This window comes from Lonchura striata, chromosome 9, assembly GCF_050655825.1.
Source record: "Lonchura striata isolate lonStrDom1 chromosome 9, ASM5065582v1, whole genome shotgun sequence".
Taxonomy (NCBI): Eukaryota; Metazoa; Chordata; class Aves; order Passeriformes; family Estrildidae; genus Lonchura; species Lonchura striata.
This window is the reverse complement of record NC_140711.1, coordinates 21,831,260-21,848,213: the sequence shown is the minus strand read 5'-3', so window position 1 is coordinate 21,848,213 and position 16,954 is coordinate 21,831,260. Positions and strand designations below refer to the sequence as shown.

General features: G+C 58.1%; 1 protein-coding gene across 1 annotated transcript; it reads right to left on the bottom strand.

The window, feature by feature from the left end:
• Nucleotides 1-1,309: 1,309 nt before the first annotated feature.
• MUC4 (mucin 4, cell surface associated) lies at nucleotides 1,310-16,830 on the bottom strand. Its single transcript, XM_085587887.1, has 26 exons — nucleotides 11,213-16,830; nucleotides 10,782-10,921; nucleotides 10,425-10,589; nucleotides 10,188-10,343; nucleotides 9,925-10,055; nucleotides 9,604-9,692; nucleotides 8,885-9,295; nucleotides 8,664-8,783; nucleotides 8,259-8,461; nucleotides 7,486-7,564; nucleotides 7,070-7,240; nucleotides 6,788-6,889; nucleotides 6,347-6,583; nucleotides 5,827-5,961; nucleotides 5,558-5,736; nucleotides 5,283-5,442; nucleotides 5,105-5,203; nucleotides 4,355-4,537; nucleotides 4,189-4,262; nucleotides 3,812-3,876; nucleotides 3,348-3,535; nucleotides 2,962-3,130; nucleotides 2,704-2,877; nucleotides 1,831-1,868; nucleotides 1,651-1,748; nucleotides 1,310-1,448 (listed from the first exon to the last, which is right to left on the bottom strand). The coding sequence occupies exons 1-26, from the start codon at nucleotides 14,370-14,372 to the stop codon at nucleotides 1,392-1,394; spliced, it is 6,783 nt and encodes a 2,260-aa protein (XP_085444013.1). The 5' UTR covers nucleotides 14,373-16,830; the 3' UTR covers nucleotides 1,310-1,391.
• Between the last annotated feature and the right edge of the window lie 124 nt (nucleotides 16,831-16,954).

Sequence of the window (16,954 nt, the reverse complement as noted above, 5' to 3'; positions counted from 1 at the left end):
AAGTTCACATTTCTAACCCAGAGTTGTCCCAAGGATTCAGTTGCTTTAGTTGCCCTTTCCCAGATGCAGCTGGGGGGCAGAACTGGTGGGGAGGTGGGCAGGTACTCCCTACTGCACACACCATCCTTGCCCTTCCCACTTCCCACTGTGCTCCATGCTGCAGGGTGAGGCTGGACCCCTGGCACCCAGGGAAAGGGATAAACACCCCGCATGGGTTGACTGTGGCCAAGCCCTTAAATACCAGGGTGCACCAGGCTTGTCCTGTGAGCCTGTCCTGTCTTGTCCCCCACTTCTGTTTCCCAGCCATCCCTCCCTGAGTGGTGCCTGGATCCTGTGCTCAGGAGAAGGGACAATTCTCCAGATCAAGCCAGAATCAGATCAATATGTCTGCTGGGTGTGTGAGGGCAAAATGCAACCCCATGATTAGAAATGTTGGAAGAAAAATAATTTTTTTTGGGCGTAAGAGAGCATCTTCCTTTCTTAAAAAAAAATAAATCATTGTCAAATCTTGTTTGTTCAATAAGACCTTGGAGGGATTTGAACATCACTGATCCTGCAGCAGCAGAAATAGGGTGGGAAGCAATGACAGGGCAGGCCTGTAGCAGCAGGATTACAGGATATTTCTGTTCCTGGCTTTAGTATTGGAGATACAGCTAAGCCAGGGTCTAGGGCAGTAAATGGGGTGGGAATTGGGGGTCTGATGGGGTCTGATATACCCTCCTTGGATCAGCACCTCCCAGTCACCAGGGTTGAAGGGCTGTGGGATGTTTGTGGGGGCCAAAGCCCAACCTGCATGATCTGAGCCACTGTAAGCAGTGTCCATGAAAGCAGTGTGGAGACTTGCAGGTGTGTAGGGAAAATGAGGGATTGAAGCCACAAAAAAATTTACATCCATTTTCACTTTGGCTCTGTGGATGGGTCCAGGAGAAAGAAGGGACTTGAGGGCTCAATGACAGTGAAACAAGCTAGCGCAGGGACCCTTGAGATACAGACAATTTAACAGCAAGCCAACATTTTTGGTTTATTCTATTTGGTTCCTAAGGGATTACAATCACTGCATTGCCCCACCTGACACTGCTCTCCGGGGATCTGCAGGGTCTGATTATATTGCACTAGCACGTACCCCTGGTGCAGACACATTCCAGGATGATCCCAGGTGTCTCTGCAGGTCCTCAGGGGAAGGTGAAATCCTCCTGCTTTGGTCACCCAACATAAACACACATTCAAAGAACCACCTCCTCCAGAATCCTCCCAGAACCCAGAAGGCAGCTGCCTGTCCCCTGCGTCCATGTGTTGCTGCTGCTGGAGACCTCGAGAGCGAGCAGTGGAGCAGGCAGCAGTGTCTGGCTCCTCTGTGAGCCTGGAGGTGCCAGAAAAGGACTGGTGGCAGGTTAGGGCTGCTGGGGGGACTGGCTTGGTGGCATAACATGGGGTCTCTGGATTCTTATCTGTAAAGGAGGAGCAGGCCATGCTGTCAGTGTGGTATTGGCTCTGGTGACAGTGGTGAGGATCCCAGTGCCAGCCAAAGCACCAGTGATGCTTCTGGATGAAGCACAGCTCCTGAGCTCCTTTGAGGCACAGGGCCAGGATTCAGACCCAGCCCAAAGTTCCCCACCCCAACACCCATGGAAACAGTAACCTAGGACAGACCTGGGCTGACGGGTCAATGGCCTGGAGCTGCAGTTTCCAATGCCTTTCCAGGGAGTGGGAGACGGTGGGATCTGCTTGCTCTCCTGCCATTGTTAAAGCTGGAGCAGGGAAGATGAGCAGAGCTTGAGGACTGGGGTGAAGCAGACCTTAGTTGGGGGAGTTTTACAGGCTTCTACTCACAGGAGAAGGGTCGTGTCCTCCACAAGGTCTCCTTGGCCCTGAGAGGGGGGAACAGAATAGGGAGCACATGTCAGCAGAGGCTGGGAGAACCCCTGCCTGATGCTGGTGTCTGGGTCAGATGGAAAAGGGGAGCAGGGACTGACTGTAGGGGTGAGATGGGGCTGTGAGAGGAGGAAAAGCCCCAGCTGTGCACACACAATTTCTTGCCTTGCCACAAATGCAAATGAACAGAGGAACTTCCCAGAGATCCCTGGCTTCAGGGCTGGCAGGGAGCTGGGAGCAGGGGCAGGACGCAGCTCAGATCAGAGCCAGGGGCCTGGGAGGTCCCCTGAGTGTGGATGCCACTGCAGGACCAAGGGCAGGGGATGGAGGGAAGGAGATGCTGGTTCTTCCACCCCAGCCTTGCACTTTACCTTTGTTCTGTTAACTCCCTGCTCTGCAGAAGAGCAAGGTCCAATTCTTAAACCACTTTTCCTTGCTCCAGGCCAGCTCTTTGCAGGCCCATGTGAATTGAAGTGGAAATTATCCGGGTGGTATGCAAATTAAAATTAAATAGAAAGCCCATCTGTAACCAAGTACTGGGTGGGATGAGGAAGAAATGTAAACACTCCCTAACATGGGGGAAAAAGGAGAGCTAACATTCAACCCACTGATGCTATTGTACCCCTGAGCAACAGATACCTAGAAAAGGGGCTGGAAGATATTAAAAGGTCACCCAACCCTTCTCCCAGGCCAGGGTCCCCCTGCCCAAACCAGATGAGTTCTACTAGTGGTGGATCTTTCAAATGTGGATTTTTGATCAGTTTTCTCCCCGACACCCGGCCTGCCACATGCCCAGCACCCACCCCTGTGCAGGACCAGCCCACGGCTCACCCCTGGTGCTGGCGGCGGTGCTGGCGGCAGAGGTGCAGGGCCAGGCAGGCCATGGCAAACAGGAGGCAGAGCAGAGCCAGGGCTCCCAGCAGGATGCCGAGGAAGGCAGCCAGGCTGATGGCCAGCCACTGACACTGGAGGCCAGCTGGAGAGTAGATGGAGAAGGGCAGGCAGCTGTGGATGGGGAGGGAGGAGTTGTGATGCTGTGGGAGAAGCAGCTGTGCAGGGTGGCCTTGTCCACCCCAGGGCTGCTGTTACCTGCACGTGGGCCCCTGGGGCAGGTGCTGGCATTGGCCACCGTGCTGGCAGTAGCCCATCTTGCAGGGGGAGATGCAGACGAAGCCGATGATCCCCACGTAGTGGAGCCGGTAGCCTTTGTAGCCATACAGAGTGCAGGGGAAATAGTCCCTCAGCTCATCCACTGTCACTGGGAAGGGAAAGCACATGGATTCGGCCTTGCAGCAGCACCCCTTGATGCTTCCCCAGGCCTCCCCAAGCTGGATCTATGCCTGGGGTTGGGAGGCTGCCCACCCGCCTCCCCCATGGGTGCGAACCAACCCCTGGGGCACGCAGGGTCATGGGGACAATGGGGACAGGGGGGTACTCATCCCACACTCCCCAGCTCAGTGCCAGGAGCAACTCACGCTTCACCAGGTCAGTGATGTTGTCCCGGTGCAGGCGCTGGAAGCGCAGCCCCGTGCCCGCCGCCCGCGCGTTGAAGGCGCCGGTGATGGCTGCGGGCAGCTCCTCATTCAGGAAGTGGATGATGCTCCCACGGCTGTCATAGGCAAACTCAGAAACCACCACGAAGGTGAAGCCATCACTGTCTGTCCTGCAGGGAAAAGAGAGGGGGCTGCTGGTGGAGCTGCTGCTGCCTCTCAGGGTGACTGAGCCCCACCGTGCCTCAGTATTCCCATTTGGGTGATGGTAAGGAAGGGGTGAGGCAGGGGTGGAAGGTGTCAGCAGGCTTGTGTCTCCAAGGGCTACCAGCATCAGGGCTGGAAAATTGGGCTGGGGGAAAATGCCCTTTGTGCAGCAAAGGCCCCATGCTCAGCCCTGCCCCATCTGATCCTTGGAGTGGTCACAGGCTGCTTCACATCTGACTCACATCTGGGTGATGTTGGTGTTGCTCTGGAAAGCTTTTACCTCCAGGGAGTCCAGGATGGCCGAGACCTGTGGGGGGAGAGTGAAGGCATTAGGGGAAGGCAGAATGACACCAGCGTGGGGAAAGGTTGAAGAGTGATGCAGGCATTGAGGCCAAGTCCCAAGGGTTGCTCTGGCTTTTGGCTCATTTGCTGGGGATTTGGCACAGAGCCATGGTTGTGGCCAGCATCATGGAATTGGTGCTTCCTCCCTCTTGTGGATCTGCTGGAGCCCCAGAGATCCCATGGGAGGGCATACAGAGGCATGCCCACCCCCAGCTACCATGCTGCCCAGTATGCCAGTGTGTCCCCTGCTCTGAGCCCACCCTCTCCAGTGACATACGGTGCTGTTGACTTCCTCAGCAGTGGTGTTTTGCAGTGTCTTGATTCTCATCTGGATGCTTCTCCGAGGGAGACCTGCTGGGGGAAAGTCACAGTGGTGTCTCTGGCATCCCAGGACCAGGGTGAGTGGGGTTGGGTTTCACCCCAAGCTGGGCACAGGTACCCACCTGAGCTGGGCAGTGGCTGAAAATCCCCCCCTGCCACCAGGCAGTGCTGGTCGGTGAAAGCCGGGGGGCAGGTGCAGGTGGGGGCACAAGTGATGGGGTGAAGGTGGCAGTGTCCCCCGTTGCTGCAGTAGCCCTCAGGGCAGGAGTGGTAGCCACAGGCTGAGCCACAGCCTGGACTCTCACCTGTGGGATGGTGAGTGTGGTCGAGACGTGAACCTGGCTGCAGAGCAGAACCCCAGTCTCTGAACCATCCTCAGCTGCTCCATAAGACCTTTCTTCCAAGTTTTGTGTTTTTCTTTTATGTGTTAGGAATTTTAGTATAAATTCAAGGAAAAGCCCCACTCCCCCTCCTTCCAGCTGGAGCCATTTGCCCTTCTTAAATCCCAGCATTACAACAAGAGCAAAAGCCATCAACTCAACCCCACCAAAGCAATCTGAAAACAGGGCTTGATTTAGCCCCCAACTTTCGCATGTGCATTTGAACTTTGCTGGGATGAGAATTTTTTTCTCAAGGAGAAAAATTGCATGGGAAAAATTTCTCTTCCCAGTGGATTAGTGAGATCGACAGCCTGGGAAAACGAGTGGTGGCTGGACTCTGGTCCCTTCTGCTAATAACAGCAAGAGCTTGGGCACAGAGCTCAAGCAGCTACCCCTTCTCTCCAGCCAGCCTGGGACCCTCAGAAATTCTTTTCCACAGAGCCTGGGGGTGATGAGGACAAGGAGCATGCCTGCCAGGGACCCCAAACTCACCCTGCTCACTGGCCAGGCAGGAGCAGATGTAGCTGCCCACGGTGTTGGTGCAGGTGCTGTTCCCCGGGCACTCCATCCCCTGCGTGCACTCATCGATATCTGCTGAGGCAATGCACCATGGCACCGGGACAAACACCTCGGCTGGGGTCCCCGTGGCCATGGTGTGAGCCCTTGTCACCTGAGCAGTGCTCTCCATCCCCTGTCAGGCCAGCTGGGCAGGGGCCACAGCCACTGAAATGGTCACATCCCACCCCAGGGAAGCATCCCTGGGAGCAGGGGTCCGGGGGGTCCTGGCAGAAGGCACCTGAGTAGCCACTCTCGCATCTGCAGGCTGCCAGCTGGGAAGGGGATAGTGACACCGGCTTAGGGAACGTGAGGAGAATGGGTGCACAGAGCACAGGTGGCATGGGGACAGGCACAGTGTGTCACCAGAGGAGCTTTCTGGTGCACTACCTGCAGGGAAGATTCCCTGAGAATGACAGTGTTGCTGTAGTCACAGTCCTGGCTCCTGCTGCACCTGCAGAGGGTGAAGCGGAGCTGGAGGAGCGCAGAGATGTTGTTGGAGCCAACAGCCTCCAGGCTGATGGTGAATGGGGCTGTCCCACGGGGCTCCCATGTGAGGGTGCCGTTCTCTGCCGGGAGGAGAGGTAGGAGTTAAGAGGTGGCAGAGGAATTCCATCCCATTCCTTCCCATCCCAGCTGCTCCATCTCTCCTTCCTTACCAGATATGTTGAGCTCTGGTGAGAGATGGGGAATGAAGCGTGCACCCGCCCCCAAGGCATGGTACTGCCTTCTGACCTTCTCTGTCCTGAAGGCTGTGATTGATGCGTCACCAGTGATGACAGGAGGGAAGGCATCTGAGGAAAGAGCAGCCCAGCACAAATGTGGCCTTGTCACCCCTTGGCTCCGACTCCCTCCTGGTGAGGATGGGACCCTGGCAGATGCTGTTACAGCTGCCCACCAACAAAGCCCTTATGTTGCACAGCATGGTGGCATCTCCCAGGTTTGGAGAGAAGCCAGAAATGCAGTTCCAGGAAATGCAATTCCAAAACCTTGATGGCAACTGTCCTACTGGTGGCATCTCCCAGGACTGGAGACAAGCCAGCTGAGCAGTGCAAATCCAAGACCTTTGTGACTTCTCTTCTGTCTCATATGAAGCAAGAGAGCCCAGGGAAGGAGCAGGGCACTGCCCAGTTACATCCAAGCCATGCCCTCTCAGAGGTGGGGATGTGCTCCACTTACTGAGTGCTGTCTTCCTCTGCTGGAAGTCTGCTGCAAGGCTCTGGGTGGCCAGGCCCAGGGCCAAGTTCCCTGTGCTCAGTGAATCATAGATGCACTCCTTGCTGCCGTGACACTGCAAGGCTGCCAGCTCGTACTGGCCTTCATTCTCCTGCCGCAGCCGAGACAAGAAGAAGGGTGTGAAGTTCAGTGCTGGTGAGCCCAGAGGCTGAGCGAACAGGCTGTGCTCCCCGACAGCCCCTGCAAGAGAGCACACCATGGGTACAGGCCATTTTAAGGTTTGTTGTATTTTAGGGCTCCTTTTCATGGAGCAATGAAGACACCAAACACCTTCCCTTGGCATTGCTTTTGCTCAAGCAAATGTTTAAATATCTCAAGCCAAAGCATGGCCAGAAGGTGCAGGAAGGAGAGGATCATCAAGAGGGATCCTAAGCCTGGACTTACAGGTCATCCCATAGCTGTAGATCTCCTCCTCACTGCTGTTGACAGGGATGCTGGTACCATTTGGCATCTGGAAGTCATCTGCGGGGTCATGATCCCACACACCTGGTGGAGCATCACCAGAGTGCTGGAATCCCCCATGCCAGGGTTGACCTCCTGTCTGGTGCTGGCCGGTGTTTAGTTTATACCCTGCCCTCACAAGCACAATTCCCCAGTTTTCCATTTTAATTTAGAGTGGGAAGGGAATTTGCACCCCGGCTCTGCGGCGGTGCCAGAAGCCCTCACCCAGGAGGCCCCTGGTGCTGGTGCAGTACCAGTTGGGCAGGCTGCAGACCACGCTGAGGATCCCAGAGGTGGCCGAGACAGAGACAGCGATGGTCCCATCGAAGACAGCCGTGACAGAGGAGGTATTGACTAGCAGGACACCAGGGCTGTAGTAGATGCCATCATCCAGGTCTGCAAGAGAAGGAAAGCACAGAGGGAGAGTCCATGCAAGGCTGGGACCTGAAAAGGCAACCAGGGATTCCTGGAGGGGAGTGCTCCCCATCCACCCCACACAGATCAGAGACAGGTGCAGGTGAGAGACATTTAATGGATCTCAGGATGGCTGCCCTCGCACTGGGCAGGGCTGGTCCCAAGGGATTGGAATATGTCTGGTCCCACCCACATACATTTAGCATTTAACAGCAGATCCTGCTCACCTTGGGAATAGGAAAACTGGATGGTTTTGTTGTTCAGGAGCACTTGGATGTCATCCTGGCTCCCCAAGGTCCACTCAACCTGAAAATGGTGGTGGATGTCCCCATCAGCCCCTCTGCTTGTCCATTCCTGCTGTCCCTCCATGCTGGGAACAATTATTAACTGTGTCCTCCTCCAGCCCAGGAAGAGAGCTCAGCCCTGGGGCCTGTGTTGGTGTGTGCTTCACCCCAGCAGACACACAAGACAGCAGCTTTGATGTTTGCACAGAAGAGGACAGAGAGCTGCCTGTCACTGCTGGCAAGGGACAAGGCCACCACCACTGCTCAGCTGACCTTGACAGGATGGAGAGCTGTGCTGGGGGGCTCCCAGCTCTGAGCCCCCTCCTCATGCTATTCAATGCCTGCTCCTGGTGACACCAGGACATTCTGCTTAATGAAGCTAAATGGGTGTGGGAAGCAATTCTGCAAAGTCAGGAAGAGCAGTCACTTGTGCTAAAGTGTCAGGACAAAGAAGGTGCAATGAAAAAAGCATGTTCCTCCAGAGTCTCCAGCCCTTGCTGGCCTGTTTGCAGGAGGCATTAGACCTATGCCTGGTGAATATTAGTCCATTTCCCCACTAAGAGTACTTTGTTGGAGTGGTGGGAGGTGGCAGAAAAAGGACAGGGGATGCCTCTTGGGTCCCACCCACTTGTAGGTGATGCAGAGGTGATGCCCAACTTGCCAGAGAGGTCTTCCCATTAGAGGCTCAAACTCATACACAGGGCACTCCTACTCACTGTTGTGGTGGTGTTGGAGATGTATTGGGCAGCAAAGGCCACAAAGTTGGTGGCCTGGGCCATGCCAGTCTGTGCTGTGCGCCCGTGCAAAATGAAGCTGGTCTGGGCATCACTGGCCTGCAGCAGGACAAAGTCCCCGAGCCCATTGAAGGTGTAGGTGAGTCCATCCAGGGTGGTGAGGTGAGGGTCACCGAAGGCACCAGCTGGGGTCCAAAGGAGATGGAGATGTTTAGGGCAAAAGAAGAAGAGCAAATGCTGGTGTCATTTCAGGGAGAAGAGCAGCCCCAGAGCTGCTCAGTGGTGGCTCAGCAGTCCCCAGTGGCATATTGCAAAGTGTGGCTAAAGCACCGAGTCCATGCCCAGCTCAGTGGCCTGGCACAGCAGAGGCTGAGCCTGGGGACTCACCGGGGGTGGGTGGCACATATCCTTCACAGCCAACCCTTGGTCTCTTCTCAGCAAACTTGGCACAGAACAGGGGCTTCCCCACACGCCGGCAGCACCAGTCGAACGCTTCCAGCTCCCTGTCTGTGGAGGAACGTGATGGGGCGTGTCAGGGCCCTTGCTCTGCCTGTGCTCGATGCTTGGGGTATTGATTGCAGGGTGAGGCAATGCCAGTTCCCACTTACCAGTGGCAGTGTGGAAGGGGAGGCTCCATGTTCTCTCCTGCCAGCCTTCGAGCAAGCTCCCACCTTGGTACAGGCATCGTACCCCAGCTCCAGCTGGGCTGGGGGACGCGCTGCGCAGCATCCTCACGGAGGTGTCTGCTGGGCCTGAAATAGTGGGGGGATCATGGCCACCCTCAGAGCAGGAGGGGACCATCCCCTCTCCCTGCAGCTGGTCTGGGGGGCTGTCCTTGGCACCTCTGCTCCAGTGGTAGCGGGGATCCAGCTCTGCCTGGGGCCGGGAGCAGGGGCATGGTGGCAGCTGGCTGTTCCAGGTGGCTGGTGCTGGCTCTGTGTCCAGCCACGCCAGGCACTGCAGCCTGTAATTCACCCGGGAGCGACTGTCCAGCCTGTAAATCCACAGCCCACGCACATCTGGGGGAGCAGCCAGAGAACAGCACTGCTCAGCCAGGATCTCGCCTTGTGCTGAAGGATGCCGTGGGACAGCTGTCCCTGGCCACTGACCTCACACGAGGTCTCCAGGCTCCCTCTAGAGCCAGCGGGGCTGTGGCAAGCCACAAGAGGATATGGGACACCCACAGTCTGCTCTTGCTGGCCAGCTCATGCCCAGTGGCTTCACTAGCCCATCACCTCCCAGGGATGGGTGCTGGTGACACGCTCCTGGCACAGAGCACACAGCTCCTTCCATCCCCACCCGCCCCAGGGACCCCCCGGTGCCATACCGGAGCCGGTGCTGCTGTGCTGGTCTGGTCGGTACTTGACAGCTGGTGGCTTCTGAGTCAGCTCGTTGTTTTGGGCATAGCCACTGCCACTGCGTGGAGAGAGGAGGTTTGAGGTCATCCTTCCAACACAACCCTCCTCCTCCCCCCATAGAGCAGCTGGGGTGGGAACTGCTGCTGTTTGCAAGAGAAAGGGTTTAAATAGGGCAGGATTGCTCCAGGAGTGGGAGCTGGGCTCTCCTGGGGGTAATGCCTCCAACAGTCTCAACGCAGTGCTGGAACAAATTTCTGCTGTCCCAAAGCCCAGTGACACACGTGCAGCACCTGGAGAAGCCGATCAGCACGTTGGCTGCAGCCAGCCTGGTGTAGTCCCAGCGCATCCCACCGTCCTGGTAGAGCAGCAGGGCAAAGGAGCAGTTCCCATCAGTGGTGAGCACGGCCTGGTAGGTGCTCGTCTGGAGAAACCCAAAGCATCCCCTCAGTGCTCCCAAAGCCTCCCCTGCTCTCCCTGCAGAGCAGACTGAGGCAGTGAGTCCTTAAACAGCCATCAACAGTGCTTCCTGTCACCTGGGTCCCACACTGCTCACCTGAGTGTCATCCCTCTGGGATGGGTATGCTGGAGCTTTCTCCCATGTCACCTTCAAGGTCCATTTTGCTACATAGGGGATTTTTAGGTATTTCTCAATCTTTGCTTCCACATCTTGGACAACAGAGTCTTGGGTAGAGCTGAGTGTAGAGTACTCCTACCAGATGGCAAGAGAGAGAATTAAATGAGTGGACTGGGAACTGGATTCTCCCAGGAGAACACCTCTGGTGGCCCTCACCTGGTACCAGGTGGTGCCAACACCCTTGGAAAAGTCTGCATCATCCCAAAAGGCAGCCACCATTGGCAAGCTCTCCTGGCCAGTGAAGCCCTTGGGAGGAGGGTTGGGGTTGGACGGGACATGGTTGTCCGTGGGTGGAAAAATGATCTGTCCGTTATCTGTAAACTAAGCAAAAGAACTTGTTATTTGCTGACTGGGAAAGCTTTTAGCCTCCATGGGTGTGCAGAAACCAACCATTTTAAATGTAAAAAAAAGAGATATTCAGCTGAAGTTTTGTTTCTGCTCCATTTCAATGTTTGGGTTTTTTTACCAAAAAGACAGCACATCCATTATGTGCTCACCAAAGAGGGCACTTACATAGAGAGCGTTTTGCAGTGACTTCCCAAAGGGAAATCCAATTTCTGGCTTGAACAGGGGTGAGTTAAAATCCACCATCCTCTGGACGTACTCTTGGTCCCCTCGTTCCACGCCAAAGGGGTAGAGTGAAGTTGCTGGCTCTGCCATGGACAGGAGATCAATGAAAAGGGTGTGAAATCATTAATGTCTGCTTTACCCATCCTGCAGCCAGGATGCTGTGCCTGTGCTCTGATGGATTGTAACCCAATTTTCAACCTACTTTTGGGATGCTCTCAAATGTCCTGTTTTGCCTTTTCCCATTAATCTGGCAGCCCAATGTGCAATGCAGATGAGATACCCTGGACCAGGCCGTACCCTCATCCATCACAATACTTGACTGGCTGAAAACCCCTTTCCTACTCTTGTCTTTGGGAAGAAGAAAATCTACTTACTGATAAGATCATGGGTGGGCTGGGGCTCAGGTGCAGGAGTTCTGTGCCCAGTGGTGGTGAGGGCAGATGCAATCAGCTTGGTGGATGGTCCTCTCTGTGTCCCAAAGCCATGAGACAGGGTGGTGGCAGGGCTGGTGGTGGCTGGTGGCGTCACTGGTGCCATGGTACCTGGTGCTGGGAGACTTCCCACCTCCTTGGCTGGGCTCACTGGGGCTGTGGATGCAATAGCCATGGTGCTTCCTGCAGTGGTGGTAGTGCTGTTCCCTGCAGTGGTGGCAGTGGTGCTGTCTGCACTGGTGGCAGTGGTGCTCTCTGCAGTGGTGGCACTAGTGCTCTCTGCAGTGGTGGTAGTGGTGGCAGTGGTGCTGCCTGTGGTGCTGGTGTTCCCTGCACTGGTGGTAGTGGTGGCAGTGGTGTTCTCTGCAGTGGTGGCAGTGGTGCTGCCTGTGGTGCTGGCCATGGTGCTCCCTGCAGTGGTGGCCATGGTGCTCCCTGCAGTGGTGGCAGTGGTGCTCCTTGCAGTGGTGGCCATGGTGCTCCCTGCAGTGGTGGCCATGGTGCTCCCTGCAGTGGTGGCAGTGGTGCTCCTTGCAGTGGTGGCCATGGTGCTCCCTGCAGTGGTGGCAGTGGTGCTGCCTGTGCTGATGGCTGTTTTCTCCTTCCAGGCAGGTGCCCCTGGAGGTGTCTGGAAGGCAGGAGGTGACGTGCTCGCTGCTTGCCCCATGTCGTGGTAGCCAATGGATGTAGGAGAAGTGGTGCCTGCTGCTGACTCAGTGGGAGTCTGTCCAGTTGCTGCCACCCCAGTTGCACCAACACCAAGCAGGGACAAGGGGGCTGTTGTGGCCTCCTCTGTTGGGCTGTGCAGGCTGGGGAGGGGAGAACCAGACACGGCAACAGCAGTGCTGGGACCAGGGAGCCAGGGTCCAGGAGCTGTCTCCACCAAGGGGGTACGTGCTGCTGGGGATGGAACAGGCTGCCCACCTCTGCTTGTCTCGCTGTGTGTTGCAGCAGGGGATGGGGCACTGCTGGTGCTGGTGGTCCGTGCCGTGACAGGTGGCATGGCTGTGGTGACCCTGGTCACAAAGGTCTCCCAGCCTGTGGAGGTGGTTGGCAGGTTAGTGTTGCTGGGGAATGCGCTGGTGGATGGTGTGGTGGCCGGCATGGTGGCCAGGTATGTGCCACTGGTGTTGGAATCAGGGACACGGGTGCTGCTGGTGCTGGCTGAGGGTGCTGCACCCTTGGTGCTGCTCTCAGAGCTGCTGGTGTCCACATGGGCAGTGGTGCCTGTGGCACCTGTCCAGGATGCAGCTGTAGCCTCCTGCACATTTGTGTGGCCAACAGCCAGCAGGGTGATCCCAGCAGTGGGCTTGTCCTCGGTGCCAGGTGGCTCTGGTGATGGCTTGGCAGTGACAAATGCGTGGCTGGGAGCTGACCCTGCTGCACTGGCACCTGGGTTCTCCTCCGTGCTCACCTCCAGGAACCCCATCCCCATTGCTCGCCCTGTGGGGCTGCCATTGGGCTGGGGGTCACCTGAAGCCCCCGTTGCTTGCAGTGGGGCAGCCAGGGACAGTGGGGACGTGACTGCTGCCATGTCTTGGGGGATGCTGGATGGGGACACCTCCAGAGATATCCCTGCATTGGCTCTGCCTTCCAGGAGAGGAGGGATGTCTGCTTGTGATGCCATGGGGACAGTGACTGCTCTGGGTCCCCCAGGGGTATCTGATACAGCTCTGCCAGTGCCTGCTGCAGTGTTGGGTGATGGCATCTCTGTCCCTGGAGCTTCCACAATTTGGGGTCCAGCCCAGAGCACTGGGGTTAGTGCAGATCTGGGTGTGACACCAATTCCTGGGGTTGTTGAGCCTTCTGTGGGACCTGGCTGGCTGTGGCTGGGCTGTGCATCAGGCACAGGCAGGGTGGCTTTGGTGTCCCCTGGCATTGTGGTGGCACTGCCACTGACCAGTGATGCTGATCCCATCCCCACTTCACTAATTGGAGTGCTGCTAACAAAGGAGGATGGATGGGTAGCTGGCACGGTCCCGATGCCAAACGCAGTGATGGAAGGTGGTGGTGCAGCACCAACAGCCTGAGGGGCCCTGTCTGGCTTTGCTCCACTGGTGCCCGTGAGGGACAAAGGCCTGGCCATGCTGGGAGTGGCTGAAGGAGAACCGCTGGCAGCTGCCTCTGCTGTGGTGATCCCAAGGCCTGTTGAGAGGGACTGAGGGAGCAGAGAGCCCATGGAGCTTGGAGAGGGCCTTGGAGAGGGACCATCAGGGTCATTGAGGGCTGCATGGGGGGACAGACTCATGCTGAGCCCCCGTGGTGTGTCCTTGGTCTCTGGGATGGCAGTGCCTGCTGTGGCTTTGGTACTGGCCTCATTCCTGATGGACGCCAGCTCCGCAGTGGTGCTTCCCAGAGGTGGGATGTGCTCTCCAGCTATGACATCCATCACTGTAGCCAGTGTGCCTGCAGCTTGTGTGGTGGCCTGGGGCTGGGTGACGGAGCTGTCCGTGGGTAGCCCATGTCCAGCACTGCCCAGGACTGCGCTGTGGCTGGGGGAAAGCATCTCCTCTGTGCCCAGCACAGCCTCATCAGGAAGCTGGGGCAAAAGAGCTGGAGGCAGCTGAGTGGGAGCCCCAGGAGGGTCCTGTGAGGCACTGTGGCCAGCGTTGGGTAAGGTACATGTCCCTGGCTCTGCAGTCTTGCTGGTGCCAATGGTGGTAGAAGAAAAGGCTCCCTCTGTGGCCGTGTTGGGGGGACTGGCTGAGGCTGCTGTCATCTTCACAGGGCTGGCCCTGTCCTGAGAGATGCTGGCAGCTGTGGCCAAAGGTGAGGTGGCCTCATCCAGCCCCAGTATGACCTCCTGGGGCAGGAGCATGGCAGTACTACGCAGCTCAGCAGAGCTCCTGCTTATGCTGGGGGATGGTGTCGCTGTGCTGTGCTCATCCTGGGGGAGCAATGGCTCTGTGCTCCACGCTGTCACTGGCATCTGCTCCACGCTGACAGCACCCAGGGCAAGACCCACTGTGTGCTCCGTTGGCTTGAAGGACAGAGGCTGAGTGTGCCAAGTGGTGGTGGGAGCTGGAGGGATGCTGGTCGGGTGGCCGGCAGCACCTGCAGAGGAGAACCCAGCCCCGGACCCTGCCTGGGGGCTGCCTTGCATTGCGGCACCCCCAGGGAGAGCTGCTGGGCTGGGGGGCCCCTCCTGCTCACCACTGCTTCCAGCTGGGACTCTCTCTGTTGCCCGTGGCACCAGGATGCCTGTGGAGCGAGACAAGGCGGCTCCAGCTGGATCAACCCCCCCGGCCCCGGCAGGCAGGAGCTGCCCCCGGCCCCGGCAGGCAGGAGCTGCCCGCCCGCCTTACCTGAGCTCGGGCTGCCCGCGGGGGCGGTGGTCGGGCCGGCGGCCGAGGGGAGCTCCCGGCACATGGCCGGGGCTGAAGGCAGCTCGGCGCTGCTGCTGTCGGCCACATGGGAGATGCTGCCCGACTCGGATGAGTCCAGCGTGGGGACAAGGGGCTGCCCCTTCATCTCCCCGGCTTGTGCAGAAGGCGGGTGAGGGCAGGATGAAGAAAAAAACAGCCCAGAGTCGCCATCACCCCCAGCCCTCCTCCCTTCTGCGGGAGGACCAACACCAAGAACAGGACAGGTACCTCCCCCCAGGGTGAGTCTCTCAATCTGATCCACAATGCCCGCCACCTTCCCCTGCTGCAGCTGGGGACCGTGACAAAGCTTTGGCACCCGCGGACAGAGAGGGCAAACCCCGGCCGGGCGCTCGGGCTCGACCTTGCAGCGTTGTAGCCGCCGAGGTTTGATTGCAGCCCGTCCCCCACCTGCCACCAGCCCCCTGGGCAGCGCTGCGAGGGACCCTGGCACTTACCTGGCAGCACCCAGAGCCCCCACAGCACCCAGCTCCAGAGCGGCCACGGGCCCCGGCACCCCATAGCGCTGCTTCGGTGCCAGGGCGGAAGGCGGCAGGGCTGCAGCTCTCGCTCGCTCTCAAGGGAGCGTGCAAGGGTGACTCCGCCGGTGAGCGCTCCTCCGGCCGGGGGCACAGGGACACCACGTGCCCTGCCTGGGGCACTGAGTCTCCGCGTCCTCGCAGCGTGCGCCGAGGTGGCAGCGTCCCAGTTCTGGGGACACACTCATGCCGGGGGCCACACCCATTTAAGGTCCTTCCCAGGCCGACCCCACTGTTGACAGCCCGCGGCTGGGGTCCCCAACCCCTGGGAAGCCACCCCGGAGGGGTTAAAGTCACTTGGCCTAAAGGCACTGGGAGGGCAGGTAGGGACGGGGGTCCCAAACATCTCTGGGTGTGGGTCAGTCCTGGGCTCTGCACCCCCATCCACCCTCCTGGTTGCTGTCAGGTCCCTCCACACTTGGCTGCATGGCCGATAACCCCTGGCAGGGGTTGGCTTGTCACCAAGGAGGAAGAAGGAAGGAGCAGGCTACCGCTGGTGCCTTGGGGTCCCACGTATTGACCCTGCCCTGTCCCCCTGGGGCACTGCCGGTCCCGAGCGTTATCTGCACATCGCGGCAAACGCCCACACAACCACAGATGGAGGGGGTGGGCTGTACCGCATCGGTGGCAGGGCCAGGATTGCCCTGGGTCACAGGTCACCTTCCAGCAGCGACAGAGGCCGGATGGACCCTGCTGTGTGAACAGATCCAGTGAGGCCACTGCAGCAAACGTGTTTGCTTCTTCACAAGGTTTCACCCAGCTCCAGGATCACTTAAGGAGAGGGAAGGAAGTCAGTGATGGTGTTGTGCCTTCCTCGCTTCACTGACAGCCCTGCTGTAGTGGCTGCACCTCACACAGGAACACAGAAGCACAGAGTCCCAAGCAGCAATGCGTGACTGTGCTCACAGCAGCACCAGCTCCCTGTCCTCATGCTCAGGGAGGGCTGGGGACCAGAACAGAGGGAGCTGTGGGTGCACAGGATGTGGCCAGGTACCATCTGCCACAGGGATGGATCCATGGTCATGCCAAGGCAGCCCTTCCTCACCGTGTACAGCAGGGTCTCTCCTCTGAAGTCACCAGCTCTGGAGCAGAGTATCATGGGGAGCACGTACCACCACTGTCAATGCACCTGGTGGGTTTGGGCACCAAGATCCTCCTCCACCTGATCCCAAGATCCCTTCCTGATACTGCTAGAAGGCAGGAAACCCAGCTAAGGGGCTCTGGTACCCACTTGGAGGGGGGAGTGAACCCTGACACGGGCTCTGGGACCCCATAGGAGCCACCCCTCCACTAGTGCACCTGCTCCCGGCTCCGTCTGCAGCAGAGGCACCCGGTTGCACAATACCCTGCACGTGGGTGGGGGCGATGCTGGTCCTGCCACTCCCTGCCTGGGCATGCCTCAGGTGGCAGCCAGGAGCCCTGGGGCACTGGGGGCCGGCTGCGGGGGCTCCCCTGCAGGCAAGCACTGCCTGCTCAGAGCAGGCAAAACCATGCCCAGCCTTCAAGCGTTGGGCCTGGGGGTGGGATGTACTGTGACTAACTCCAGCAGCCCTGGATGGGGAGAACCTTGCACCCTAAAGCAGCCCGGGAGGACTCAGCAGGAAGTTTTATAGGTGCGTATATCACACAGCTTTCTGGGGATCCCCAGAGTCTTCTCCTGAGCTTCATCCCACAGCACATCCCAAGGGTCACAGTCCCAGCTGCCTGCAGGGAGGAACCAGTACCCATGGATGTGTGGCTTGTCCATGTGTGTTGGTAGGGATAAACCTGGGAAACAGCCATAG

What these genes read in the sequence shown, in the direction of transcription:
- MUC4 (XM_085587887.1), bottom strand. Translation starts at nt 14,372, where the DNA reads ATGCAAGGCAGCCCCCAGGCAGGGTCCGGGGCTGGGTTCTCCTCTGCA. An exon ending in GCCCACCCATGATCTTATCA is followed by an intron (nt 10,922 to 11,212) that starts GTAAGTAGATTT and finishes TGTCCATGGCAG; the next exon opens with AGCCAGCAACTTCACTCTAC. An exon ending in TTGGCACCACCTGGTACCAG is followed by an intron (nt 10,344 to 10,424) that starts GTGAGGGCCACC and finishes GCCATCTGGTAG; the next exon opens with GAGTACTCTACACTCAGCTC.